Source organism: Cyanidioschyzon merolae, chromosome 6 (genome assembly GCF_000091205.1).
Source record: "Cyanidioschyzon merolae strain 10D DNA, chromosome 6, complete genome".
Taxonomy (NCBI): domain Eukaryota; phylum Rhodophyta; class Bangiophyceae; order Cyanidiales; family Cyanidiaceae; genus Cyanidioschyzon; species Cyanidioschyzon merolae.
This window is the reverse complement of record NC_010132.1, coordinates 118,329-145,055: the sequence shown is the minus strand read 5'-3', so window position 1 is coordinate 145,055 and position 26,727 is coordinate 118,329. Positions and strand designations below refer to the sequence as shown.

Genomic DNA, 26,727 nt, shown 5'->3' with positions numbered 1-26,727 from the left:
AACGGGGTCTTGGCAGTGCATGCACGACGTGCGTAAGGGGTATTCGCCAACACCATACATATGCGTGCGAACTATCGTTCCTCAGCGGATCTGACTCGAGCACCATTGCGCTTACTGGAAAGTTTTCGGGGCCCTGACGCTGACAAGACCGTCGAAAACAGCGCGCTGCGTACAAAGTGCGAAAAGAAATACGTTCATGATAGAGCGTATATGCATTGTTGAGGCGGCATCTGGCTGCGCGATACCGCGTTGGTTGCGGCTTCGATGCGCTTGTGTTTACACATCGAAAGCGCCAGAGTGTCGTTGATGCATTTCGCGCTCGCGTAGCTTCACAGAGCCAAGACATCGTTGATTCTTTTTTTCGTTCTTGACGCTTGGATTTCGGAATACGATGCTACAACGTTGCCTTTTTCTTGATCACTGGCGGTTCCTAGTTGTCCCGGAGATCGTCGATCGCTGTTACATTCAAAAATTTTCATGTCTGTTTGTGTGTGTGCGCGTTATCGCTGGATGCGTGTGCAGAGGATTCGCGGTGATATGAAGTCAAGTACAAGACGAAAGAGCTCCAGAGCGTGCACGCTCTGGTATCACGAGCTGTCGTAGCCGCTGCGATATCGAGAGTGCCACAAGAAAGACCAGCGGATATTCATCGAGCAAATGGGAAACGTTCCAGAAGCGTTTCATTTGCCGCGCTCGAAGTGCGTATCGTAAAACGCCACCCCGCTTGACGAAGAGGAAACGTTCAAGAAGCGCTTCGTCTCGCACGCTCGGAATGCATGCAGCAAGGCACGATCGCGAACAGCGCTCGGCGGACAGCCTGCCAGAGACTGCACAGCCGATCCCGCCGACGCGCTGTTTTGTTTCCCAGGAAACCTGCGCGTTCGCAATAGCGCCTCGCTGGGATGTGCATCCGAGCCCGTCAGCGTACCTCGTACCAGAACTGAGGTCCCAGTTGTCGGATGTGCGCCATCCGGAAGCATCTTACACACACCATGACATTGTCTTTACACAGAGGTCACGGTTGACGACGACAGATGGCCTCATATATGCTTGTGATTCGGCATGCGATGCCTCTGGCACCTGTCCAGACGGGATACCCAGAGCACTCTCTCTTCCTGAAACTGTGTCAACCAACGAATCAAGCTGGTCTCACCGCCGTCCGCATACGTAACCAGTAACCAATGTGTAAACCTCGTCGCTGTTCTTTTGAAGTCAATCCAATGACTGAGATCAACACATTCCGCAACGATATCGCACGGTTTCTCCAGAAAAACAAAAGCAGCAAAGATCGCTCCCCCAGCGACCAGGATATCGTTCATGCATCCGCGGGGCGTCGCATTCGCAGACCGTGGATGCTCTCCAGATCCAGAGCGTCGATTCGGCATATAGAGCGTAGCGCCGCCGAAGGCCTCGCATCGACACCAAAGCGCCGCCGCGCCCAGTGCGATCCGTGCATCCATCGATCGATCGATCGATGGATGACGCGATCGCGATGCGGGCATCGTGCATGCACAAGCGCGCGTCTGTTGTTGTTGCAGCTTGCAGTTTGCATGCCGTTGTTGTATGGCGCATCGTGTTCAGATATGGATGAGGGATACCTGATTACGGGTTTTGTCAGTTCCGTTCATGCACTTGGTCGACAGAGACAGGTACCGCTTGTTTCGAGAAAACCAAACACGCCTAACTTCCGGCCCCAGAGGAGCGCTCGCGTGGTGCAGCGCACGCACAAGCTCCGCGGGCTACGTCTGTGTGAAGGCGAACGTTTGGTGAAAACCGACGAGAAGCCAGCAGTGCAGCCGGATACACAACCTCTTAAACCTGGTGATGGAAAAGAGAGTCCCGCGCCGCCATCTCCCCCGCCTCCGGTCGAGACGCGAGGGCGCCGGCGCACCTACCTTGGTCTGGTCTGGGACCGCACCCTCGATACCTTTGAGGACGCTCTGCTGCATCTTAGGCGTCAGTTTTTCTGGCAGGGTGAGTTTCTGAGTTCGAGCGGTCGGCCCAAGCCGCGCTTGGTGATCTTGGGAACCGGCTGGGTTGGTCACGCGATGGTGAAAATCATCGACATCGATAAGTACGAGGTAATCGTCATCTCGCCCCGGAACTACTTCCTCTTCCAACCTATGCTGCCGTCGTCAGCACTGGGCATTGTGGAGTTTCGTTCGTGCTGCGAACCGATACTCCGGGCGAATCCTTTCATCATCTACTATGAAGCAGAGGCGGTCGGGGTCGATATCCAAAGGCGGGTGGTGAAATGTCGGGCCAAAGTCCGGCGTCGGGGCGCGCTCTCCGTGGGCTCTGAAAGCGACGTCGGTGCACCGTCTCTGGCGGAAACAAGCCAAGATGTCCACGCATTGCAACCGCGATTTTCGACGAAAAGCAATACTGATGAAATCATCGGCATACGCGAGTTCGAAGTGCCGTACACCTACTGCGTGGTCGGCGTAGGTTCCGCGGTGAACACGTTTAACACCCCGGGTGCCAAGGAGAACTGTTTCTTTTTGAAAGAAATCCCAGACGCGCGGAAAATCCGGTCTGAGGTCGTGCGCATCTTCGAAGAGGCGAATCTACCCGAGACCTCCGACGAGGAGCGCAGTCGCTTACTGCACTTCGTAGTGGTTGGCGGTGGTCCAACCGGCGTCGAATTCGCTGGTGAACTGCATGATTTTCTCGTAGAGGATGCTGTGAAGTATTACAAGAAGCTGCTGAAATATGTACAGGTCACTTTGTTGCAATCCGGGCAAAGTATCTTGACACAGTTCGACAAGTCCCTGCAAGATCGGGCTTTGCAGAACCTGCGCGACGCGGAGATCAACGTTCGGACTGGCAGTCGAGTCGTTCGCATCACCGAGACCGAGATTTATCTGCAGGATGGTGCAGTGATACCCTATGGCATGTGTGTGTGGGCCGCGGGGGTCGGTCCTCAGAAACTCGTGACGGATCTCATCGAGTCGATTCCCGCCCAGACGACCTTTAAGAAGCGCCAACTTGTTGTCGATGATTGGCTCCGCGTGATTGGTGCCGAAGGCGTGTTCGCCGCCGGCGACTGTGCAACGAACCTGCACGAACCCTTGCCTGCAACTGCCCAGGTCGCCGGCCAGCAGGGCGCGTATCTCGCCCGTCTCTTGAACCGCGAGTATTGTCTTGATTGCGACATCCCGGAACGCACCGAGTACACGCGCACCTGGATCGATCGGGCTCGCTTTGCGAAGCCGTTCCAGTTCCTTTCGTTCGGTCTTCTTGCCTACATCGGTCGCGAGCGTGCAATGGCCCAGATAGAAATGGGCGACACCTCGGTGAAACTGAGCGGAACGCTGACCTATCTGATATGGCGCTCTGTCTATGCAGTGAAGCAGGTCAGTATGCGCAATCGGATCTTGATTACGTTTGACTGGATCAAAGCGGCTATTTTCGGGCGAGATATCAGTCAGTTTTGAAACGCTGCAACTTTACGAGCGGCGCCCGAGTGCTCCGGTTGAGTGCGGCATGCACTGGTCGGTTCCTTTGCGCAGTTCTTAAAGCGTGTATGAATGGGGGTACTTGAAAGTGGTATCTTTTCGGTAAGAGGTCAGAGCGAATGCACAGCGTATCCTAGTGTTGGGCTGCTCCCAAGCTTCACAGCTGTTGAGACATATCGGTGAGCTATTCCAGAAATGCAAGGCGTTTTTGCGAATGGATGTGCGTAGAATGCCTGTACGAAGCCCATGTCAGAATAGAAAGGAACGGGTCTTCGTGCACGAACGTCCATGCTAAAGTTTGACTTCGTTCCCGCTGTCATCACTATCAGCTTTTAAGGCGTCTACCTGCGACAGCATCCTCGTTATCCATCATATCTCCGGCTTTTAAGTGTGCCTGTCCCTCGTTCCCCATCTGTTCCGTTCCCAGCTGGCGGGCAATGTTCCCGGCAGCGTGCAGGTCCCGATATCGCCGCTTCTGGCAGCTGTCGACATGTCTCATGTGCAGACAGAAATTGCGATCTACGCTTCAATCGCAATTCTTATTTCATGGTTTGCATACAGATTCGGTGCGCCCATTGCAGCGGTGACACTGGATTTTTATTAGGTGATCTCCTCTAAAAACCTTACTTTTTCCTTGGAGCGCCTCCCTGTGGCGCGTGATGGCCCACTTTATCGCCAGGTCTACGCTCGTGATCGATCCAGAAGGCCAATCTCGATGCCCTATACCGTGTCCGCTGCCCGATGCAGCATCCTCTGATCACCAGCTGCATCTTATTGATCCCTTCGACAAGCAGGTCATCCGCGGTGCTCGCAGGTGCACGCCATCCCATTCAACGGAGGATATGAGGAGCATAATGTCGTCCAGTGATGAAACATGTATCGGAATTAGAATCCCGACTGGAGAACAAGTCGAGAGATTTCGATCCGTCGATGCTCCCGTTCGTGCAGAGCGTTGACACTACCGCTTCTCGCAGCGATCGCTGCAATAACAGAATTCCGAGTCCAAAGCACGTTTTTATGCAGATAGAGCGGAGAGGAAGCCTCTGGAAGCACATTCCGTGACAAGTATCATGCTGGTATCGAATCCCGTTTCGTTGATAGAAACAATGCCAAGAAGAATTGTATTTCGCAGCGAATCGATTGTTCGTTATCACAAGTTCAGTGAACATTCGGCATGAGCTCGTGAGCAACTTGTCAACGGACGACGTCGGGTTCATCTACCTGGTCAATCCAGCGAAGAAAAATGCTGTGCCCATTCGATGCAATGAAATGGGAAAAATAGAACGCTTCATAAATGCCAGATACGAGCAAGCATCCTGAAAGAAAACGAGAAGCGTAGTGTCTGCGATCCGGGTCTTCGATAATGGTATCGGGTATGGTACGAACCCGTGTTCAAGGGCATCACGAATCATCCTGATAACAATGACGTAACGAACTCCAACAGTAAATCGTCAAAGCAGCCGGTACAAACTGGCGACCGAGAATCCCAAAACAATGTATGAATCCGTAAGCCCGTATCGCTCTACTTACAACGTGGCCTTTGTATACCTTCATAAAAAAGGTTCGGGGAAAAAGCGCAACACAAGAACAAAGCGAACAGGTCAGTGTTCCATTTTCATCGCACCTCGGTCTGTGGCGCCGCCGCCTCGTCGCCCGCAACCAGTGCAGTTTCCTGATGAATCGCCTGCGACGCCCGGATAACGCCATCATTGAGAATCGTCGTTTCTTTTCGCGCAACTCAGACTTGGTGGTTTGAAATACCCAATTTTGGGTGACCTGACGGGAATGCCTAGCTGCCAGTCACCCAAGGAAAACTGCGACTTGTCGGTGGTGCAACGTGTAGCGAGCGCTTCCGTGGATTGGCGGCGGGTTCCGCAGGCGTCGGCCCCGGCAGACGCAGTGAATGGTGACGAGCACGCCTCCATGAAGCCAGCAGGTGTTTTTCCGCGGTCGCGCGATTCAGGCAGTGCCGTAGAAAACGGACCAGACGTAGCCCCAGAGAATGCCACAGAGAACGTTCGAGCTCGGAAACTAGGAGGTTCCGGATCGTATGTCACCAGTGCGAATCACGGGAGCGACGAGGCGCGATGCCAACGCATTGCCGAAGCAGTGACTGTAATTATGCAAGAGCTGGGCGTAGACCCTGTGCGCTCGAACTTGCGCGACACACCCGAGCGGTACGCGCGTGCGCTGTTAGAGTTCACCAGCGGGTATGCGCTCTCGCCAGAGGAGACGCTGAGCGATGCTGTTTTCTCGGAAACCTACTCTGATATGATTCTAGAGCGTGATATTGATATTTGGTCGCTGTGTGAGCATCACATGGTGCCTTTTTTTGGAAAATGTCACATAGCATACATTCCACAGGGACGAATTCTGGGTCTGAGCAAGCTCGCCAGAGTCGCGGAAATGTATGCGCGTCGTTTGCAGGTGCAGGAGCGTCTCACTCGACAGATAGCGGATTGCATTGAGGAATACCTACAGCCACGCGGTGTTGCAGTCTACATCGAGGCGACTCATTTATGTATGTCGATGCGTGGCATTCGAAAAACGGATGCAAGAACGACCACGATCACAACACGGGGCGTCTTTGCCACCGACCGCAGCCTTCAGGAACAGTTTCTCGACCTCGTGAAACGGTAATAGATCGCGCGTACCTGCTAACTTTCTGATGCGCCAGCGCTGTAGATACCAGGCAAGGCAGGGTATCGACCTGCACCTGGGGCCTATCACTGCTCCCTGCAACCCGCGTGCTGCGTCCTGGGCAAGGACTGGTTGCATGCAGAGCGGCCTCTGGGGCATCGATTTCACTACTGGTGTGCCCCAGGTGCATGGGGCGCCCTGCTACGACAGAGTAGCTGGACGACATCTCTGAAGGATGTATGCGGCGGACGAATCGGTCGAATATGTTCATCCCGCGATACCACGAAGACAGCGTCTTTCGAGGGACGACCAGCCTCCGCTGAGGCTGTCACCGGCTGAATGCTCGCAGCACGCATACCAGTCCGAATGAGCGCGGAGGTTGTTATGGTGCTCATTGTTCACAGAATATATGCGTGACGTTTGTTTTCGTCTGCCGCAAATGCCCTGTCAGATAATCCCGTCGTTTCGCGACGGCAATGAAGGTCGCAACGGACCTTTTGACGTTGATCTTAGCCCGTTGCACCACGATGTACTGCAGTGCGAGCCTCCGGGTGTTCGGGAGGCGAGCGACGCACGTTCGCAGCGTGTTGATGCAACTCTTGTCTTTGACCGTGATTGAGCGCTGCTCGGAGGGCGCGTGTACGCCACGCGATGGAGCAGCGCGGAGAACTGCACATTCATCATCGCTCATGCTTCGCAGCGAAACCGCAGAGTGAACACCATATCGCGCACCTAAGTTGCGTAAAGTCGATCCAGAGCGAATCCTATCGTAGACGACATCCGCTCCTGACTGTAGGCAGAGGATTCAAGTCCATTTGGCTAGAGAAGGTACCTGTTGTGACGCAGTCGGTGCAGCGGAGCGGTACAGCTTCGCACGTGACCTCGCTTTCCGGAACTTTTGGCGCACGTGAGAATCAGTTGATGCGCCGAAGAAGCGTTCTGGACTGATCAGCAGCGCGCCCTGCCCAGAGTCAAGTAATCGTCACGCCCCAAGGACTGCGGGTATGCAGCGGTGCGCACGGTGAAGCCGTACACTCGGCAAGGAACACCAAGCCGCAATATCACGCGACCACTCGGCAGCGATGCTATGCACAGCCTACAAAGACACGGGAGCGCCCTCGCCCAGAGCTGAGTCGTCGAAAGCACCGCGCGAACGCTGCGTCAGCGAGCGGCTCCAGCCTCGGCGAGCGCCTTTATCGGCAAGCTGCAAGCCGATCACCAGCGGCTATCGGGCACATATAAGGTGCTGAGACTTTGAAACATTGCGCGGACGTTTGCAGGCTGGACGCAAGTGAATGGATCCTGGGAAAAAGGATCGAAGACTCACCGGAAAAAAATCGAATGTTGGACGGACACGGGACGCTCGTCCGTGGACAACCTGCGCAACCCTTTATATATAAATTTTCCACTCTTACTTCCGATCATTCGAGAATTTCCCGCCGCCTCCACATTTCACGGGGGCGTGGCTTAGGGGTTATAGCGCCCGCTTTGCAAGCGGGAGGACGCGGGTTCGATACGATTTTTGGGGCCCGTTGCAGTAAAATCGAATAGCATATAGAACTGTGGAGAAAGGCAGCGCCTAAAGCTCGCCGGCACGTATGGAAATCCCATCAACGGTGACCGCTCGAGCCGCGGACGACGCAATCGACGAGTCTGTCTCGCAAGGACGTTGCCAGCAGCGTCGGAGGTTTTGCGACGCGCTCCGGTTGCTTGTCACCGTGTAGGTGCGCTGCATCGAACCAGCAGTCTCTCAGATGTTCGCAGGCACTCCCGGGACCTGGGCCCGGGAAGCAGGCTCTACGTCAAACATACCCGCGCTCGATCCACCCTAGTCGAGCATGCCCCAGACGCTTGATCAATCCATTGACGCACTGGATACCATACGGACCTGGCGCCATTTTGCATTCGCTTAACGAGGTTCGGATCGAGGCGTGACGCACATGCGCCGCTTCCGTAGTAGTCCCCAGGACGCGGGTATCGCGGGAAACAGGTAAGATTTATTGTAGGTTCACCGAATCCTCTCCAGGTTGTCAGGTCGCCACACGGTGCCTCGTTGATCACCGCGTGTACGCTGCGTACAACGCCGCACCGAGCCTGCCGCTGCCGATTCATCGCTCTGCGTCAGCGACGAGTCGAGCATGTCGATTTACGGACGTATACGTTAAGAATTATGGAGGCTAACCCAGCGAAAGCGAAGCGTCCCGGTTTCAGAACAAGCCGTCGTCTGCAGATACCGCAACGCGACGCGTCGATGCATGTTCGTCGTTGCTCGCAGTCTCGCGAGTGCCTGGCTGCTTCCATGCAAACGAATCCGTACTGTCGTACGCAACGAGCCATACGGACATCTCTCCACACAAATAGACACACACGCGCGCGCACAAATACACAAAGACAATTAGGGATAAAAGCATTCATCCTTACATGCACGCTGCTCCCGGTGCGTTGGCGTCGATGCGAGCTCAGGCGAAACGCGGTGTTTGTTCCGCACGATCCTCATCCGAGTCGCTGTCACTTGATTCAGATACGGAAAATGCCACGCTGAGTTCACGCATAGCTTGACGGAGTGCGGCGGCAGTAGTAGCAGGAGCAGCAGCGGCTTTCGTGGTGTCCATCGAGGCCTGCAGATCGACTCCGGAGCGTTCGGTGTGCTGCAGCGAATCCGTCGATGTGGATAGGCTCGCGTCTGCGCCAGACGGCGCTGGCAGCGGCAGTCGCGGTGACGACGGTGCCGAGCGGCAGCTTCGCTCGTGGTCACCGGCCCACGACACCTGCAGTAGTTCGCTCATCCACAGGGTCACTTGGCTAACGGCAGCAGATGCCTCATGGATTGCGCTGCTCATACTGAGAAAACCGTGCGGCATGCCCTCGTAGACTCGCAACCGAACGGCATCTCGATCGCAATGGGTGTCGCGCTTCACGAGCCGCAGCCGATGCGCAAACTCGACCGTATCATCCAGCAGTGGATCGTATGCACCGCAGACCATGTAGACGGGTGGGAACGCCTCCAGCAGCGTATCTGAAGCTGCGATGCATGGGCTCAGATACGGATCCCTACTCGCATCCACATCGGCCGGCACATACGACTGGAGAATTAACTCCAACAGATCGATCGAGAGCAGTGGATCGAAAGCCGACAAAAGTCGCGACGGTGACCACTGCAATGTCAAATTCAACGCCGGGTATGCCAGCACCAGTCCATCAGGTAGTCGCAGACCGTGCTGGATAAGCAGAATGGTGAGCACCACCGCCAGATTCCCGCCAGCGCTGTCGCCTGCAACAACGATCCGTTCAGCGTGCGTACCCAAAAGATGTGCGTTCTCGAGAGCCCAGATATAGAAATGGAAGCACTCGTTCACCGCTGTGGGGTAGGGATATTCTGGCGCTAATCTATAGTCCATGGATACGACCATTGCATCTGGAATGTCATGAGCGATCTGTTTCAGGAGGCTGGTGTGGGTCAGCGAACTCTGGCCAATAAAGCCGCCACCATGGAAGAAGACAATGAGGGAGCGCGCTAGCCCCTCGTCGGCTTGATGCCGCAATAGCGAATCGATCCGAGCGCCTATGCTTCGCATGGATGAGCTTATCGCGGATGCCAAGAGTGAACCCGAGCGCTCACGTCGGAGGCTGCGTGCCGCTCGCGAGCTAGACTGTGGAGGATCCCCAGCGTCCGCCTCGGCAGGCGTGGTGGAAAGCGCCCGCGGGCTGCGGTCGATTCCATTGGATGCTGCTGCTGCTGCTGCTGCTGCTGCTGCTGCTGCTGCTGCTGCATTTCCGAGAGCTCCATCGGCGTCAGCGGTATCCCGCTGCAAAGCTGCGCTATCTGCTGCCCAAACCGACGAACCTGACTCGCTATCTGGTCCAGTTGCCGCCGCACCAGCGCGACGTGGTGACGCATCAGTTGCAGCAACCGGTTCGGTTGCGCTTACAGTTAGGTTCGATGCTCTCCATGGATCATCGGCGTGCTGGCAGAAGCGATCTGGGCTCATCGCGGCTGCAGTCGCATCCGCGGAAGCGTCAATCGTTTCGTCCATTTCGTGTGGACGTTGCCAGCAATCCGTCATCGGTGCTGGGGAAAAGCTTTCGGCAGCGCTTGCACATGTCGCGGTACCAGAGGCGCTATGCTCCGCGGTATTCGGCGCCGTCGTTCGTTGCGACTTGATCTGCACGCAACGGACAACCGACGATAGAAGGCGTGCTTTCAACGGTCCATGCAGCGCAGCGGGCAGTTTTAATCGCGTACCACTTGCAGCTGCTTCTGGCGACATTTCCGCATCTCCGCGCGACAATGAGGTCGAGTGGTCGACGCTCCGCTGCACTCGGTGCTGCGCGTTCTTGTGTGGCGCGCGCTTCAATGCATCCGCTGCATCGTCGATTTCGAAGAACTGGTCGAGCGCAACGTCTTTGTCCCGAATAAGTGCGAATCCCAAGAACAAAGGATCCTCTGAAAGATTGAAGAACATGCGTGCCTCGTCAAGGCTCACGACAGGTGAGCGCGCTGCCACTTCAGGGGTATCTGCAGCCTCGCGACGACCTGCTGGTCGCTCCACTGTCGACAGGCTCGCTCCGAACGCGCTTGCCAGCTTCTCTACAATCTGTTGGGCCATGCTCGTGCTGTACCCATAGTTCTCCAGCAGCGCCATATGAATATAGAACCATCCCCACGAAAAGAATGCTAGTTTGCGAGCGAAAGCGCTTCTTCGAAAGTATTCGCTGGCTACTGCACGTCGCACTGCACTGCGAATAACTTGCACAATACGCAGCACCGTCCGCATTTCACGACTGTACTGAAAACCGAAATGAACTCCCTGAAAACTGTCCAGCTTCACAACGGGCGCCCAAACCCGATGATCGAACTCGGCACTCATCGGGACGAATAGCGTTCGCCCAACATCGCTCTGTCGCACACAACGACAGGCTAGGTGGATCATCGCATAGAACTGCTTCAGTTGCAAATGATGACCAGTTAGGCGACCCAACGGCGTCAGCTGGTTAGCACTCGAATGCGGTGCAAGCCAGCGCCTTTCTAGCTCTCGCCAGTTCACGCTGGGCGCTGTCGCTTGGCTCGGACGCTCATCAGCACCGCCCGAGAGCCCGTAGCCGCTGTTCGCCACCAGCCGCGGCGAACGTCGCAACGAACGCTGACGCGCACGACGCTCTGCCGCTTCCTGGTTGGTGAGTGCTGTCTCGACCTCAAGACGCTGCAGCAAACGCCAGAGGATGCACAGCAGTGACTCGTAGCCGTTGCCGGGGCAACCATAGGCACCGCCCCAGCCACGTCCCACAAGCGGGGAACGGCGCCGTGCCCCGCAACATCCGCATCCAGCAGCTTCGACGTTCCCTGTGGCGTGCAGCACCGAGCAGTTCGCAAAGTCCTTCGCATCCACGCTCAAAGCTGCGTCAGAAAGCGACAAAGATGGTTCCCCCGCCACAACAGCCAACAGCTGCTCCACCTCGGGGAAAATAGCGTCGCAGGTCAGCTTCAGCGACTCCGCCTCACGCTGTACCCGCTGAGCCGTCGCATAGTTGCGCGAATGCTTCTTCAGCGGACTGAGGCCCGAGTTAGCGTTTCCACTGGCACCGTCACTGGGTTCACACAAGAGGCAACCGATGCGTACGGCGAGCTCCGCTGCGGCGTCACGCACGAGCACCAAACTAGAACGCACACTCTGCGTCAACGCCAACGTATATGCTACAAAAGGTCCATCACTGCTCTCCCTGTTCGCCATGGGTCACTAGTGAGCACCCACACGCCCATAAACAGCTAGAGCGACGCTGCTCACGTACGTCTAAGCACCGTATGCTTCACAGAACGAATGGCTTTGATGCTATCCGGTAAGCGCTTTTAGGGTAATTGCTTCCGTTTAGACGGCACGGCGGGCGGCGTTGGCGCTCATCGCCATCCATCATCGCCATCATCGCCATCATCGCCATCATCGCCATCATCGCCTTCATCGCCTTCATCGCCTTCGCCATCATCGCCATCATCGCCATCATCGCCTTCAATCATCGCCATCATCGCCATCATCGCCATCATCGCCATCATCGCCTTCAATCATCGCCATCATCGCCTTCATCGCCTTCAATCATCGCCATCATCGCCATCATCGCCTTCAATCATCGCCACAGGAAAGACTGGAAGGCGTTCAACGCGCGCTGTCGTCGCACCTACAATATTCTGTTGGCGGGGACTGGCTTCACGCTCCAAGCGGAACGCGAATGAACAACTTGCATCTCTAGTTGGACGCTAGATTATAACTGGAGCGTTCGTGCTAAGTATAGAGCTGGTGACGTGAAACCCGGTGGCTACATTGGCGGTGGTAGTGGCGCTGGTGCTGGTGGTACTGGTACAGGAAATGGAACGTCAAGTTCCGTGCGCAGTCGGCAGTGTGCAGGTGGGTACAAACGCGCCAATGGAGCGCCATTCCCATTCTCAGGTGTCGGTTTGCTTTTGCACAGGTTTGGGGCCAATGTATGAAGCGGTTTCGCGTGGTAGGGGAACGCGAAAACCTCAGTTTTCTGTGCACGGGAAACGTCGACCCCAGTCTCGCAGGCGAGGGCCGTTCACGTGGCTGCGCGGTGCGCTTCCGCTAGACGCTCTGTTACCTCATCAAGAGCTGCAGCACAGACAACAACACTTTCGCCGTCACAGTTTCTCGACCTGTCAAGGCATGAAACGGACGGTTTCTGTGCCGCGTCAATCTGAACAGTGCACGCGTCTCCCGAGCGTGGTAGCGGACGCGACAGGGCAGCGAACTCGGGCAACATGGACCCGTCCGCAGCGCAGTTCGCACAAGAGCATCGTTGTCTGTTTCTTGGACGGGAAACGAACGTTTCGAAAAGCGTCCCGCACCGGCTTTTTCAATCCAAGCTTAATGTTTTCGCAGACGGAGTCGCGGATCAAAACCTGGTGGACGCAGACGCTGATACAGATCCGGAGCTTCACAGACGAAGTCTCGAAGCGCTTTGCCGATGCGCGACGTCGTCAACCTGTGGACCCGGCTGCCGCAAACCGTCCGCCGCTCTACCCCGACGGACTCTATGTCCTCCTGGGCATGTGGATACTGACGTATTTGGTCGTTCGCCTCGGACAATTCGTATGCGACTTGCTTGCGTTCATCGTAGCCATTGTGGTATCGGTGTTCTACGTGCCGGGTCAGGCTAGACAACGGCGCGCAAAGAAGACGGCAGAGCTTCAAGTCGATGCAGCGACCTCTGCAGACGGCGGCCGAGGAGCGATACCTGAGGACTCGGCTTCCATGAATACGCTGGGCTCCAGCAGTGCTGCCCGAGAGCGTCAGCGTCTGCAAGCGATCGCAGCGCGGGAAACCACGGAAGCGGAGTCGGCAGAGTGGATTAATGCGGCAATACGGAAAATGTGGCGTCTGTACAACACGGAGCTATCTGTCACCGGAAAGATGATTCTGCAGGACTTGATCGACGCGAATCTGAAGAACAATCGACCGCCGTTTGTGCAGTCGGTGACGGTGGAGCGACTCGAGCTGCACGAGAGAGCGCTGCGGCTACCGTCGGTGGAGAAGCTACCGACTCGTTCGGATGGCGACCTTGTGCTGCTGGTAGGCGTTCGCTATGATGGCGACGCCCAGCTGCATCTGCGCGTGAACTTCGGGGTCACCCAGCGGGCCTCCTTTGCAGTACCAGTTGTTGTCAGTGGCCTCGATATCGATTCGCAGCTATGGATTCGAGCCCGGATGATCCCAGAGGCACCCTACTTGGGCGATGTCAATGTGGCATTGCTGCGACGACCGCTCATCGATTTACAGCTGCGACCTTTCAAAGTTGTTGATGTGATGGAAATCCCTGGTTTACGCCCGTTTCTACGCAAACTGCTCACGTGCGATATTCCAGACCTGTTTGTTTTGCCGCGGCGAATGCCGATCCTGCGCCTCAGCAGCCTCGAGCAACTGCAGCGCTATGCCCGCATGGGTGCCTGGGACGGCTCGCGAAATGATCCCTGCATGGGCGCTCTGACCAAAGCGCGCTTTCGACGACGTTCGGAGTCCGCAGCGCCTGGTCGTGACGACCTCAGCACCGATGACCTGTCCGACGCTGGCGAATCAGAACCCGATATTCTTGACGACCCGAGTCTCGACGACGGCCTTCTCATCGTCATGCTCTACGGCGCGCGGAATCTGAGCGGCACAACATCGCTCGGGCTGAGCAATCCATTCTGTTATATCTCTGTGGACGGGATAACTGTGCGGAGTAAGCCGGACAAGAGCACAAGTGCGCGGAGCGTGCGAGGCCAGCCAATTTGGAATCAGCTGTTTGAGCTGCCCGTGCGAAATCCGAATACAGCACGTCTGCATATCGAAGTCGCAGATCGATACGGACTGAAACACCGCATCATCGGCGCTTTCAGCATGGCTGTGTCGGCGCTCAGAGACGGTCAGAGACGGGATATGTGGGTTCCGTTGCGCGGCTCCGTTGCTGCCGAGAGCCGCCTCCACATCGGCGTACAATACCAGGCCTATGTCGACGCGGACAACGATGATCTGTTGTTGTTGTCGTCTTCGTCGTCGTCACAGGCGCTGCGTTCCAAAGCGCCCAATATCGATTCTATCGTCTCGATGACTTCTCTGACGCGGATGTTTCCACTTGGCGTACCGCGATCGTCCTCGACGTCCGCAGCATCAGCGCACACTGTGGACAGGGATGTTCACGTTGATGAGGCGAACGAGCAAGGTGTTCAGGCGAGCAACCATACCACGGAGGAGAACGTGACGCCAGTTCAAGTGGAGGTTATACAACCCCCAGAGAAGCGCTAAAGTTCATTGGATGCGATGACGCAGTACGGACGAGCTTTTTTTGTCTGGATTACGGTTTGAAGGGTTTGCTGTAGGCGACAGCGGAAACTCCCCGCAGTGTGGTATAGGCGGGCGTCATGATTCCAGCGCCCCAGATCGATTCATACAAGCGTACTGGCGCGTATGCAGACACCGGAAATCCTCTACCAGCGTCCAGTGCAAGGCCCGGCGAATGGCACCAGCTGGACCGTACCCCTTCAGGCGAGTGCACTCGATACTGAGGCAGCGTTCCGGCAAGCGCGGGCACTCTAGCGCGACTCGGCGTTGGACGTCGCTGAACATGGGCAGTGCAGCTGCGTTGGGCCCGCTACCTTCCCGAACTGCTTCGTTCTTGTTCGCTGCTAGATCGGGAACTGCTTCGCGCGAGGATAGCCAGAAAAGCTGCACCATTGTATCCTTGGCGGAGCTTAAAGGTTATCCAGGGCCCGATGGCGTGGTGTTCGGGGTTCAGCCGATGACGTACCGGCCTGCAGCGGCCAGTACGCGTCCGCGAGGCAGCGCCCAAGTCGAGATGGACGATTGGTACCGTTGTTGCAGCCCGGCAGGTGGCAAACTTTTGCGATCATTTGGAACCCAGTTCCCTATCCGTGAGCGTGTCTGGGTAAACAGTGTCGCTGGTCAACTGTTGTGATCATTTGGCACCCAGTTCGCTATCGATGACCTTGTCTCTGCAAACACTTTGGCAAATATGACGTGAGCGCTGCGAACTCGTATCCCCATTGCGCATAAATACGCATATGCTTCGTTATCTTGGTGCGATGTGCGCACAGCATGGTCAACCTGTTTCACCGAGGTGACTGATCCGCAAACTCCAGCCGTCGCACCACCGGTGGTAAGGATTCCTCGCCGTCATCCTCAGCGTCTGATGGATGCTCGCGCAACCACCGACGCCATTCAGGCGTTCGTGCCGGAAACCCGCTCTCCGTCGGCACTAGCGGGTCTGCGCGGGCAGGCACATGGGGCGCTTCTCGGTCTCGACTGCATGGGAGCACGCGCTCGGTGACTGGGCACTCCTGAAACAGACCCCGTCGATGAGCGGCCTCAGCCAAACTCGACTCCGTCACGCTTCCTGCCTCCTCGGGATGAGCCATAAAAGTCGAGCTCGACGAGCTACTTGCAACATTCTGTAAACGTCTTCGTGTACAGTGCGAAGGTTCCAGAGTGCGGTCGCGGCGCCTGGCTGCGGCCCTCGAGACCCGGTCCAGCTGCCTGGACAGCGGCCACTCAACGGGACGGTCAGCCGCCGGGGTCTCATTATCATCGTCGTTGCTACATTCATTTCGATCATTCAATTGTAGCGACCCAGTGATATTGGGTGTGCCCTGTGAGCACTGTGCGAAGACCCCAGCCTGGGGCCACTGTGCCCCGTGGGAAGCGCTGAGCGGGCGCCCAGATGCCTTGGGCGCCTCGACCCAGTGAAAACCCCCGCTATACTCCAGTATGTCGGCATCTTCTGTGAGAAACACCCTTCTCCATGGTCGACGTTTTGGTTTTCTTCGGTAAGAGACCAAGGTAGAGGCTCTATAGAGGCAACTTCCACAGCAGCCCATAGCGAAGCTGTGGAAGTCGCAGCGAAAACGACGTTGGCGCGAAATGGAAGCGCTGTGGTCGTTTCATTCCCCGCGCAGAGCGTAGGCAGCGCTGCTGTGCTATCGTTTGATGCTGGAGCATTCTTCCATCAGGTTACTTGGTATTTGTTTCCAAGACGCTGTTACTCTTTCGGAAGCTACGACTGGGCACTTGGAATGAATAGTGGCGAGGATGATGACGGCGAGCGTCTGGCGACGGTTGTTGCGCGTGGACCCAGGTCGTGAGGACACCGGCGCTGTCGCCCTGCAGACTTGCAGCGACACGGGTGTCGGGTGCGAACCGCTGATCGCGTCCCTCCAGTCTGGTGATCGGTCGTAGTTCAGTGCTTGTGGTACGGTGGTGCAGTATGCTGACTGGCGTCAGCTATGGCTGTAACCTCAGTCGAGTTCGAGGCGTTGCCAGACGAGCGCGCTGATTTTCGGGCAGCGACTGCACTGCGTTTCAAGAATGCGCGCTTTGAAGATGAAGTGTGCTGCCGAAGTTAGTTCTGCGGCTTTCGTACGTGGCAGATGGTCATCATGCATGAATGGTGCGCGCTGTCCGGAATCACTTGGTACTTCGAGCGACTCGTCTCGATTGCAGTAGCAGTGTTCAAGGAGGCGCCGGCGGAACCTGGTACCTGCACGAGCGTCGCGCATGCGTCTCATCCGTTCAGCAGCCAATGCCGAGTCACCGAGTCCGCAATGTTGATGGTATAGATCGTATCTTCTCTACTACGAGTTTGATGCTGCATTCGGAGTATGTCTGTTGGTACGTTGCGCAGTCAACAGAGTATTCGCTGAAACGCGTATTCCATTGGAAACCGTGATTCCCCCCAGGCTGCCTTTTCATATTCACGAACACGCTTATAAACCATAAACATTCACAGTCGAAGCATAAAGCTGGTGGTTTCACCCTCGACCAAGGCACTGGATATGAAAACGACGCCGGGATGCCACCCGGAGCTTTGCTGCTCGTATCGGCAGCAGTTCCGGTCGGTCGGTCGGTCGGTCGGTCGGTCGGTCGGTATCGTGGTGTCACTTGGGCTCACAGTCGACTACATCTTCTCAGTGTGTATCCGTGCTGATCCCGAGCAGTGTCGTTGAAAAGAAAAGTATCATCATTCGTACAAGTACGAAAACACGCGGTTAGACAGGGATGCTCGCGCGATCAGGGTCGAGTTGCGCACTCGGCACATATTCGCCATCTCACTTGCGATTCACCGCACATACGCAAACGACATCGATACTGGAGCGGACGTCATGCTTTGCAACGCTTTCTTTTCGTGCGCCATACATGAAGCGTTCGTATCGCTCCTTGTTTGCCGCATGTGCTTTGCCCCTGGCGATAGTATTCGGTAGCGTTGGCTCTCGGCATTGCGGGCGATATGCTGAATGCCGATTAGTCCATATATGTCGAGAATCTGAGATGCTGCTTCTTTGGACGCAGGCGCGCATCGGCGAGGATACTCCCTGAGCGGCACGACGGATAGCAGCGCTTCCAGTACGGCAGGCCGGGACACGGCACGGTGCTGCGCAGCACAGAGCGAAAACGCACGTCGGGTGACGCTGCGACTCGCGGAACGTGTACCGGTTGAGCGCGATGTCAGCCATGGACAATGTGCGCCAGGTGACGATGCGCCACGGGGCACCCGCTCAGTACCGTGGCTACGTCCAGAAAAAGTGTCGAACGTTTTCCTCAACGAAACGCTGGATGGTGGCAGCCGGCTCCACGCTCAGCAACTACACGAGTCGCGAAGCCTTCGAGCCGACCTGGAGACTGAACATCCTCGGCGCACAGCTAGAGCGCGTGGGTAAACGTGGATTCCGCATCACGACCACCGAGCGAAAGTTGGAGTTCGTGGCCCCCTCCGACAAAGAGGCAGAGGACTGGTTCGTGGCCCTCAGCCAAGCAGTGAGCCGCTCGTTTGAGCGCGATTATGAGCTTGGCAGCAAGATCGGGGAAGGTGCGTTCGCCGTCGTCTACGACGCCTACGACAAAGTCACCGGTGAGCAGGCAGCAGTGAAAGTTATTCGAAAGGCGAGTTTAGACCCGGCGGACTTTGCCCTGCTCGCGCGAGAGGTTCATATTCTATTGACGGTCCAACACCCGAATTGTGTCGAGACTTACGATATCTATGATGCGCCGGATGCCATCTACATCGTCATGGAGAAAATGAAAGGCGGTGAACTCTTTGACCGCATCGCCGTGGCTGGTGCGTTTAGTGAGCGCGATGCCGCTCACGTGTTTCGGCAGTTGATGCGCGGCGTTGCGTACCTGCATAGCCGCGGCATTGCACACCGTGATCTCAAACCAGAGAACCTCTTGACGACAGACCCGACTGCGCCGCTTTCCAAAATGCACCTGAAAATCGCCGACTTTGGTCTGGCGAACGTGATTGGCAAGGGCACAGAAGCGCTCATGCGAACCTGTATTGGTACACCGGGCTACGTAGCGCCCGAGATCGTCAAACATCAACCTTACACGAGCAAGGTAGATTGCTGGAGCGCTGGTGTGATTCTTTTTATCATGTTGAGTGGAAAAATGCCTTTTTACGGAAAAGACGACTACGAAATCATGCGCCGCATCGTACGAGCGCAATACAAATTCCGAGAATCCGAATGGGCACAAGTCAGCGATGACGCCAAGGAATTGGTTCGGGCACTGCTCCAGGTGAACCCGGAACAACGCCTCTCGGCTGAGGAGGCACTGAAGCATCCCTGGTGCACGTCAAATACATTGTCGGTCGCTAGTCTCTCTAGCACAGCAGGTCTGAGGGCCATGCAGGAGGCGAAACGCAACAAAATGAAAGCAGCAGTCAAAGCAGCTGCGCAGGGTACGCGAATGGCGCAGCTTGCCAAAGAGCTCGAGACCATCGATATGCAACCCAAAGCGTGAATCGGCACAGACACAAACGCACATGAAAGGACCTTTGTGGGGCGCGTTTCTCGCCTCAGAATCGCGGCCGATGCAAGGGCCAGCACACCGCGTTGCATCCCGTGTGCGACATTGTTTGGGGGCGTTCCGGCGAGCATCAGGTAAACGAAGAATGTCGGCGGGCCTTGCTTTCAGTACGCTTATAGGGGATGGAAAATTGTTGCTGCTGCCACGACCCGGACAGGTCATGCAACTGTGGAGTCGGGCGTCCTCTGGACTGTGTTCGAGACGCGTACCGCCCGCGACCGCGCCGCTCATACCCAAACGACCATGCTTGCATCTCTTTTCTTTCCTGCGTCTGGTAGACGGGTACGCACGCGTGTATGTATATACATATATGCTTGTGTGTTGTGCCATGCTAAGGATTCGCTAGCAACGCGAACACATCGCATGACGCCACGCGTGACGACGCCAGGCACGGAGCCCGCTCCTCGCTCGCCTCTGTAACACGCTGGTGACGCAGCTCGTGCTCTGTTGCCGTGCGCAACGGAACGCATTCATCTTGTCGAGTCACGATGCAAAGTCTGTGCGCATCACAAACCGCTTCCAGCGTGTACCGTGCAGCTATTGTTTGCACCCTCGGCAGTGCAGGAAACGTTTATAATCAGGACAAACACGCAAGTGCAAACAAACGCACATACGCATAGAATTACACTCCCACAAACCTACATGCACACAAAAGTGACTGTTACACCGACGCCGTGCCTGCACAGAGCCGCTCAGGCGTGACGCCAGCACCGGGCGGTGCGAGGGTTCTCGAGGCTGGCGTGCGCGCGGCACTGCATACACGCGATACCGCCACGCGGAGCATCTTATGGCGCTATGGAAACGCCATGTGATGCACTGGGTGCAACATCACTGACAAGAGATTTTTCAGTGAACCTTGCAGTGAGCTACGATTCGCACAACGTAGTTGCTTCTACCGCAGCGCCTATCGGTGCCGCTGCCGACGATGCCCATGAACGATGCAGGCTCTTCGGCATATCAAGATGCTCACGCCTGCCGCAAACAGCAACCGATGTATGAGCAAATAGCGCTGGTCATGAAACCAGCTCGAGATTCGCTTTGACGCCGTTTTTCGATTCGCACCCGAAAGATATTTTCAAGACCCAGAGGCGGTGCGGATGCCGCAGCAGCTGCGCCACAGCCCGTAACGAGACGCGTCCATCAGTTCAAGACTGAATTTCTTCGGCGGTTTCCAGCAACTCAATGCATTTTCGAGCGGCGTCCACGACAGCTCGATTAAAGGCACGAATGCGCTCGGACGGAACACTAAGAACCTGTTGCTGCCGCGCAAGTACCGCCGCGCATTCTTGGCGGACGTTTTCGCGTTCCTCGGAGGACAGGAGGTCCGCCCGTTGGACACAATGTCGAGGAAGGAAGAGCAACAGATCGGCGGGGTTCCGTTCAACGATAAACCCATAATCTTGAATGAGTCGATCGTTGCTGACGAAACCCCCGCCATATGGGATGCGAATCTCCTCCGAGCGCCGCACAGATTCACCAGCGATGAGTACGAATTCATCAGTTGCAATACGGTAACGAAGCTCGTGTTTCGAATCCATACGGCAGTTGATCATGTCGAGGAGCGGGATGAGGTAGCGCTGAGCCTCGTCGCCCGTGCGCACTGCTAACGCCCGGCTGACGACTAAGTGCACAGCCCATAGATAACGCTGAAACTCTGGCATATGATCAAGATTTTGGGCAGCCACCTGGGGATGCAGATAATCCGCTCCCGTTCGAAGGAACTCCTGCAGGAAGGTGTCTCGCAACTGCTGTCGACGTCGCCGCGTCTCCTCAACAGTCGGTGTGTGCGCAATTTGCCCCAGTTCCTCATCGTTATAGAAGTCGGTAGTCATTTGGCACATTTCCGGGCGCGGCAAAACGTCAAAGTACGCCTTATACTTGTGCACGGCCTCGCCGTCCGTCATCATGCGCAAGAGATGGAGTGCGGGCAAACCGGGGTTCTCACCCTCGCTACCCAGACAGATAGCAAGCCGACGAGGTATCCGACAGATGACCTCGCCAGCTCGAATGGCTGCGGTAGCAACGAGCCCGCGCATCTTCAACGACGACGCACCATCCACTGGAACCTCAGCTAGCGCAACTTTTGGAAAGTGCGCCTCTCTCAGATAGTCGTAGAACCGAAACGTGCGACTATCCGACAGCAACCGATATGCCTGCTGCCTCCGTCCTCGTCCACGCTCTAGTTCGCTGTCCTGACTGCGCGTGAATACCCCAAAACCTCGCGCGGTACCCGGCTGCGCATACCCGTGATTTGTTGTACCAGAATAGCTTGTCTCGGAGTCGTCGTCCGCCGCGTAGTCAGACTCTGCCACCACAAAACAGCGCCGACTCCCAAGTACACGACCCTTTCGACGAAAAGGCACCGTACAAGCGTTGGGTGTCAGGTTCTTGCGGAGCTGCAGGTGCGCCGGCGGTACCGCGAACGCCACCACCGGCACCGCAGCGCCAGCGGCACCAGCGTAACGCCCCCGTCGCGCACGGAAGTCCGCGTCATCTCCGACACCATTCAAACTCCAGTCCATGGGTGTACTTATAGACCTCGCACAGTCCACTGAATTGGACGCTAGATTCACCGGCAACACTGTTCGATGCAGCCCGAAAAAACCTGTTGTCAGCGCAAGAAGCCCCCTGAATACTAGAGCTGCCGCTGCAGCGCGCTTTCGCTGGATTCGACCGGCGCGCTGGTCGCCCGCGTGACGCGCGTGACACGGGATGCACGCACGCATGCACGCACGCACGTCGATAGCTCAAACGCTGCATTGGTACCTGGTCGTGGACGATCCCGGGGGTCATCTGCCTATTCTCTGGATGTGGGCTGGATATTTGGGAACCAAGAACGCGGATGTGAGGTACGTCTCTAGACGCTTCTCTGTTCCGTGAACGTCGAATCAGCCATTCCAAATGAGAGCCTGGTTTTCGTTCCCTCTGACGACAGCACCGGTCTACAGAGTGCAGCGCGTACGCTGGGTGCTCGTTGCGATCGGGCGTTAGCGTCGTCGACAATGCTGTTCGGAGGGCGGACGGTTTCGTGGAGGCTTTTTGAGCGTCGGTTTAGTGGTAGGGTTCTCCTGGAGCAGCGATGCAGTTTGGCTTCAAGGCGAGTGCCCGACTGGAGCCCCGGTCGGTGTACCAGTGGCACCTCCAGCGAACCCAGGTTCAAACGGGGCACGGAGGAGCTCGCTCTATTCTTGCATTTGGAGACTTTTGGAGGTTGTTTGCAATGAACAGCATCCGCATTGTAAGAACATCAACGGGTTATAACGGTTTCATGTTAGGGTTTAGGGTTTCGGGTGATGCTTTCGGAATGGATCCCGCGACAGTTCATCCATGGCATTCGTTACGTTATCGTCATCGAGATGATCCGCGACGGCATCGAGCAAGGTGTTTTACAACAAAAAACGCCGATATTTTTTTATTGATTCATACATACAGGCGTCCACGCTTCTCCTGCTGCTTACATTGAGCGAGCTCGAATTACGCATTCTTCAAGTTTTCAATAATGCGCGGCAGGGCGGCGCACGGAGAAGGAGAAGCATGGTGGACACATGGGAACGTCTCACCACGGACAAGTGTCATCTCTGCGAAGGGTGCACTGAGGCCAGATAACAATCAGAGGAAAATAGGAAACGAAGCGTAGATCCCAAGTTCTCTCTGTGCACGTAATGCATCTACAACATCAAGAGACACCGAAAGCGAGTCTTTGGCGCTGCCATCGACATCCTGCGACTGCGGACAGCGGGTCCGAAAGCCAAGGACAGACCGCGGCATTGAACGCTGGAGATACGAGGGAGGAAAGGGAAGCAGTCGCCGACAAAGCCCCCAAGAGCCTGTTCTCCATGACAGCAGAAAGAGACTCAAATTTCGCGTGAGCGCCCGATTTCGAGGACATGTTCCACGCCGCATGTCATTCTGGCACTGGCATACCTGACTCTATGACTGAAACATCTCAACTTTTATCTTTGAAACCTTGCACCTCACGATGGTGCCAATGAAATACACGTGTCCTCCCGGGGTTCGTCATGTATTCGCGATGCTCTCCAAACTGAAAAGCATGCCGCGGTGCTCATCATGTTCCAATGACGCCCATCGTGCCGGCGTTTGCTGTTACATCTGTCCCTGTCAATCCGATTTCAGACACGTACTGACTCTGGCGTCATTTTTTCAATATGCGGCTTCGGTGCCTTAAGCGCCTTCTCGTACTTTGGCGGCGTCGGCGGTACCCAGCTCGTCTTCTTCTCCGCATGCGAGATGTAAAAGATGCGCCCGGTAGCCGGATCGATGCGTTCCTCCCAGCCAGGCGGCAGCGGCACCTCCGATACGTTTTTCTCAAACTTGGTCGCTGCTTCGTAGGACGTCAGCGGAATCTCGGGGTCATCATGCTTGACCTCTTTGTCCTCTTCCGCAATCGCCGGCGCCATGCTCTGCACATCGATCGTCTTCGCCAGCTCAATATTGTTCGAGACATGTTGCTCGACCATTTCCGAAACTTCCTGAAACGCTTCCGATGCCCTCATCTGGTATGACCACAGTGCGGCCAACACGGCGCGACACAGCGGTGGATACTTGTAGTACATCGCACGCGCGCTGTCGACGTAGTTGCGCTTGCGAGCAACGTAACGATCGCGGGCGCGTTCGAGTTTCACGCGATTCCGAATCATGCGCTCTGATTCCGCCTCTGTCAAACGACGCTGACGAGCGCGCTGACTCAGCGCTTCGCACTTGTTGTAGTAGTGGTCAAACTCCAGACGGGCGTTCTCTACGTCTTGTCCAATGTAGGTGATGAGTGTGCGGCATCCCTCGATGTACTGGCGTACCTCGCTGAGCATATGCGACAGCGTCGTGCCGCCCGTGAAGAGCTCGCGCCCACACAGGCTCTCGAGTGCGCTCAGCGCTTCCTCTGACAGCTGCACAAACTCAAGGTACCCGGGGTCTACGTCATGGAACGAGTCTTCCACGACCTGCTTTCTACGACCGGTCCCTTTCGCCACTTTCACTTTCGCGTTCCTCGTCGTCGTTCGCACAGACTTTATGACCGACTTCCAGGCCGGTGTCACTTGCGTGAGACCCTCCTCCAGCCGCTCGGCGTGCCGCATGGTGCGCCGCAGCTTCGCCTCCCACTCGGCCTGTACCTCAGAAAACTCGCCCTTCTCAAGACCCGCGCGTTGCGAGCTTGACAGGAAAAACAACTTTGCGCTGTGTAAGAACCCAGTCATCTTCAAGACCTCAGCTAAAACACAACGACGGCAATGTATTGTTTATTGTAGAAACACATAGAAAAAATTTTGTATGGCGGAGCGCAACGAAGATGTTCGTCGCACCCAGCATCTCGACAGTCCTTTTCGTCCATGATCCGCCGTGAATCAAGTAGCGAGATAAATCGCCTCCGTGTTGCAGGCAGCGTGCGCGCTCGGCCGTACATGATCGCAGGCTGCGGATGCGGCGCGCGCTGAGCGGACCGCGCGTCTCAGGCACACACACGCGTCACGCATGCGGTGCATCGCCGGCCGCTGTTCACCGCAAACCGCGTGTGATGGCGGCGGCATCGGCATCGGCGGCGCATTGTTGCCCGGGGCGCACTTTACTGGCGGCGGGATCGCGGTGGATCGAGTGCCAGCACGCACAGGACAGAACAACGCAAACAAGCTACGGGTGCTTCTGTTGGCCGGTTCGTTCTTTTTCGCATCCGATCCAGATGGTCTCTGGCGGGACGCGTGCTCTTTGGATCCATATTGGGATGCGTCGGTGGTGTCTGCTGAAAACGTGCAACGTGTCCCGAGGTGAGGCCTCTGGTGTGCGCTTTTGCATCGTCGTGCAGATCGCATGCGCTTCACCGATAGCTACGTTCGATCGGTAGCGAGTGATATCCCAAAGAATGTGTATTGTTTTGGACATGCTCGGATGCGTCCGCATGACGTATAGGTCGGCATGGTGCGGGGCACAAGCGGTATCGGGACACGTGCTATCCTGGCCTCAACGCTGAGAATACGCACCAAGCTGGGGCATTCCCACCGGAATCCGATAACGCGCATCGATTTCGATTACTCTGGACGCAATCGCGAGAACAACGCACCTAAAGCACAGTTATTGCGCTAGTCGCTGAGTTTCTCCAGTGTGCCGCGCCGCCGACAGCGGCTCTTCCTGACTGGCTGCCTGTCCAGCTTCCACGGGCGCCAACGAAGGATGCGTGTTCGCCGTGTGGCGGGCCCTGTGCGCTTTGAGCTGGCGCTGGATCGAGGCATCACAGCGCCAGTCTGTTCCTGAGCAGCGCCTGCCGAGTCGCTTGATCGAACCGGCCTCTATACCAGAAGGGAATACGCTTCTGGTGTTGAAGGCAAGATGCGACGTTGTCAACGAAGTTGAAGTATATTCCTTCGTGCTCGGTAGCGTTTGCGAATTCAGGAAAGTCTGGTCGGGCTCAGTGACCCCATAGCTTTTCCTCGATTTGCTTGAGAGATACGCAACACGGCTACGATATTTTGGAAACGTTCAGCGTCGCCGCGCCACCACGAACGCTCAAGCTCCGGGTTTTACGGTTCGGAGTCCATGAATATAACCGCGGATCTCCCGAATGCGCCATTGTTATCAGCATCCGGAGAAGCAACGGATACACCGTTCTAGATCCCTGCTTTCAAAAACCACGGACCGGTCGCAACTTTATGGATGATGGTTCTTCTAGAAGAGTCTCCGGGTGTCGAGCCTGGCGTGGTGCCTGTTTCTGCACTGGATCCGTCTCGCTGGAGCCGCCGTGCGGAGACAGCGTGGTCCCTGGCTTTGTGCATGCGAGCCGAGGAGGAACCGCGGTGCATGAGCACCAGTCGCTTGCGTGTTGTCGGCTAGAGCCAGAGCAGCTCCCCGTTGACACTCGCTTTCTTCCATGAGCGTCACGATATGAAGTAACATTGTATAGGATGTTACTGTCTATCGCAGTAGTGAGCGCCGCTTTGGCGATGATCGGGGGAGCTGCATCACGGATCCTGTTGGCAACAGCACGCGAGCGAGCGAGCGAGCGAGCGAGCTCCCCTGCCTGTGGCAACTATCTGGCGACAGCGTCCATCGCAGAATCTTCGTCACAGCGTCTGTGAAGCAGGCAATAGTCTTTTTTCCGTACAACGCTCCCGTACCGTGAAACCCGAATTTTACACCTTGCAGCTGGTGTACCAGGCGAGCCCCGTCGGCAGGCGTCGTACGCATGACCGCTGCCTCGGCGGCAAGTTCCTCTCGAATCAGCGAATGATTGCAGCAAATCCCCGTAAGCCCATGAACTCATG

The 26,727-nt window shown here is 56.4% G+C and overlaps 7 protein-coding genes and 2 non-coding genes across 9 annotated transcripts, besides 1 other annotated feature; 6 read left to right on the top strand and 3 right to left on the bottom strand.

Moving 5' to 3' along the window:
* Window positions 1–1,550: 1,550 nt before the first annotated feature.
* On the top strand, window positions 1,551–3,437 carry CYME_CMF056C (NADH dehydrogenase type II; the record flags this gene model as incomplete). The annotated part of the gene is made up of 1 exon (XM_005535666.1): window positions 1,551–3,437. One exon carries the CDS (start codon window positions 1,551–1,553, stop codon window positions 3,435–3,437), a length of 1,887 nt encoding a protein of 628 aa, XP_005535723.1.
* Window positions 3,438–5,243: 1,806 nt separating this feature from the next.
* Window positions 5,244–6,098, top strand: CYME_CMF055C (GTP cyclohydrolase I; the record flags this gene model as incomplete). Its single annotated transcript, XM_005535665.1, has 1 exon — window positions 5,244–6,098. The coding sequence occupies one exon, from the start codon at window positions 5,244–5,246 to the stop codon at window positions 6,096–6,098; it is 855 nt and encodes a 284-aa protein (XP_005535722.1).
* A 1,434-nt stretch (window positions 6,099–7,532) lies between these two features.
* CYME_CMF054R lies at window positions 7,533–7,613 on the top strand. The gene is given in 2 exon segments: window positions 7,533–7,546; window positions 7,555–7,613. It is a non-coding gene; the product is annotated as a tRNA-Ala (tRNA).
* A 944-nt stretch (window positions 7,614–8,557) lies between these two features.
* CYME_CMF053C (similar to hormone-sensitive lipase) lies at window positions 8,558–11,827 on the bottom strand (the record flags this gene model as incomplete). Its single annotated transcript, XM_005535664.1, has 1 exon — window positions 8,558–11,827. The coding sequence occupies one exon, from the start codon at window positions 11,825–11,827 to the stop codon at window positions 8,558–8,560; it is 3,270 nt and encodes a 1,089-aa protein (XP_005535721.1).
* A 627-nt stretch (window positions 11,828–12,454) lies between these two features.
* On the top strand, window positions 12,455–14,887 carry CYME_CMF052C (hypothetical protein, conserved; the record flags this gene model as incomplete). The annotated part of the gene is made up of 1 exon (XM_005535663.1): window positions 12,455–14,887. The coding sequence occupies one exon, from the start codon at window positions 12,455–12,457 to the stop codon at window positions 14,885–14,887; it is 2,433 nt and encodes an 810-aa protein (XP_005535720.1).
* Window positions 14,888–16,538: 1,651 nt separating this feature from the next.
* Window positions 16,539–16,732: a sequence feature (possible transcribed region).
* A 1,365-nt stretch (window positions 16,733–18,097) lies between these two features.
* CYME_CMF051C (probable calcium/calmodulin-dependent protein kinase) lies at window positions 18,098–19,393 on the top strand (the record flags this gene model as incomplete). The annotated part of the gene is made up of 1 exon (XM_005535662.1): window positions 18,098–19,393. One exon carries the CDS (start codon window positions 18,098–18,100, stop codon window positions 19,391–19,393), a length of 1,296 nt encoding a protein of 431 aa, XP_005535719.1.
* Window positions 19,394–20,604: 1,211 nt separating this feature from the next.
* On the bottom strand, window positions 20,605–21,981 carry CYME_CMF050C (similar to ribulose-1,5 bisphosphate carboxylase/oxygenase large subunit N-methyltransferase; the record flags this gene model as incomplete). The annotated part of the gene is made up of 1 exon (XM_005535661.1): window positions 20,605–21,981. One exon carries the CDS (start codon window positions 21,979–21,981, stop codon window positions 20,605–20,607), a length of 1,377 nt encoding a protein of 458 aa, XP_005535718.1.
* Window positions 21,982–22,217: 236 nt separating this feature from the next.
* Window positions 22,218–24,706, top strand: CYME_CMF049T. Its single transcript, XR_002461260.1, has one exon. It is a non-coding gene; the product is annotated as a hypothetical transcript (transcript).
* Window positions 23,590–24,672, bottom strand: CYME_CMF048C (similar to E3 ubiquitin protein ligase Itch; the record flags this gene model as incomplete). The annotated part of the gene is made up of 1 exon (XM_005535660.1): window positions 23,590–24,672. One exon carries the CDS (start codon window positions 24,670–24,672, stop codon window positions 23,590–23,592), a length of 1,083 nt encoding a protein of 360 aa, XP_005535717.1.
* Window positions 24,707–26,727: the final 2,021 nt, after the last annotated feature.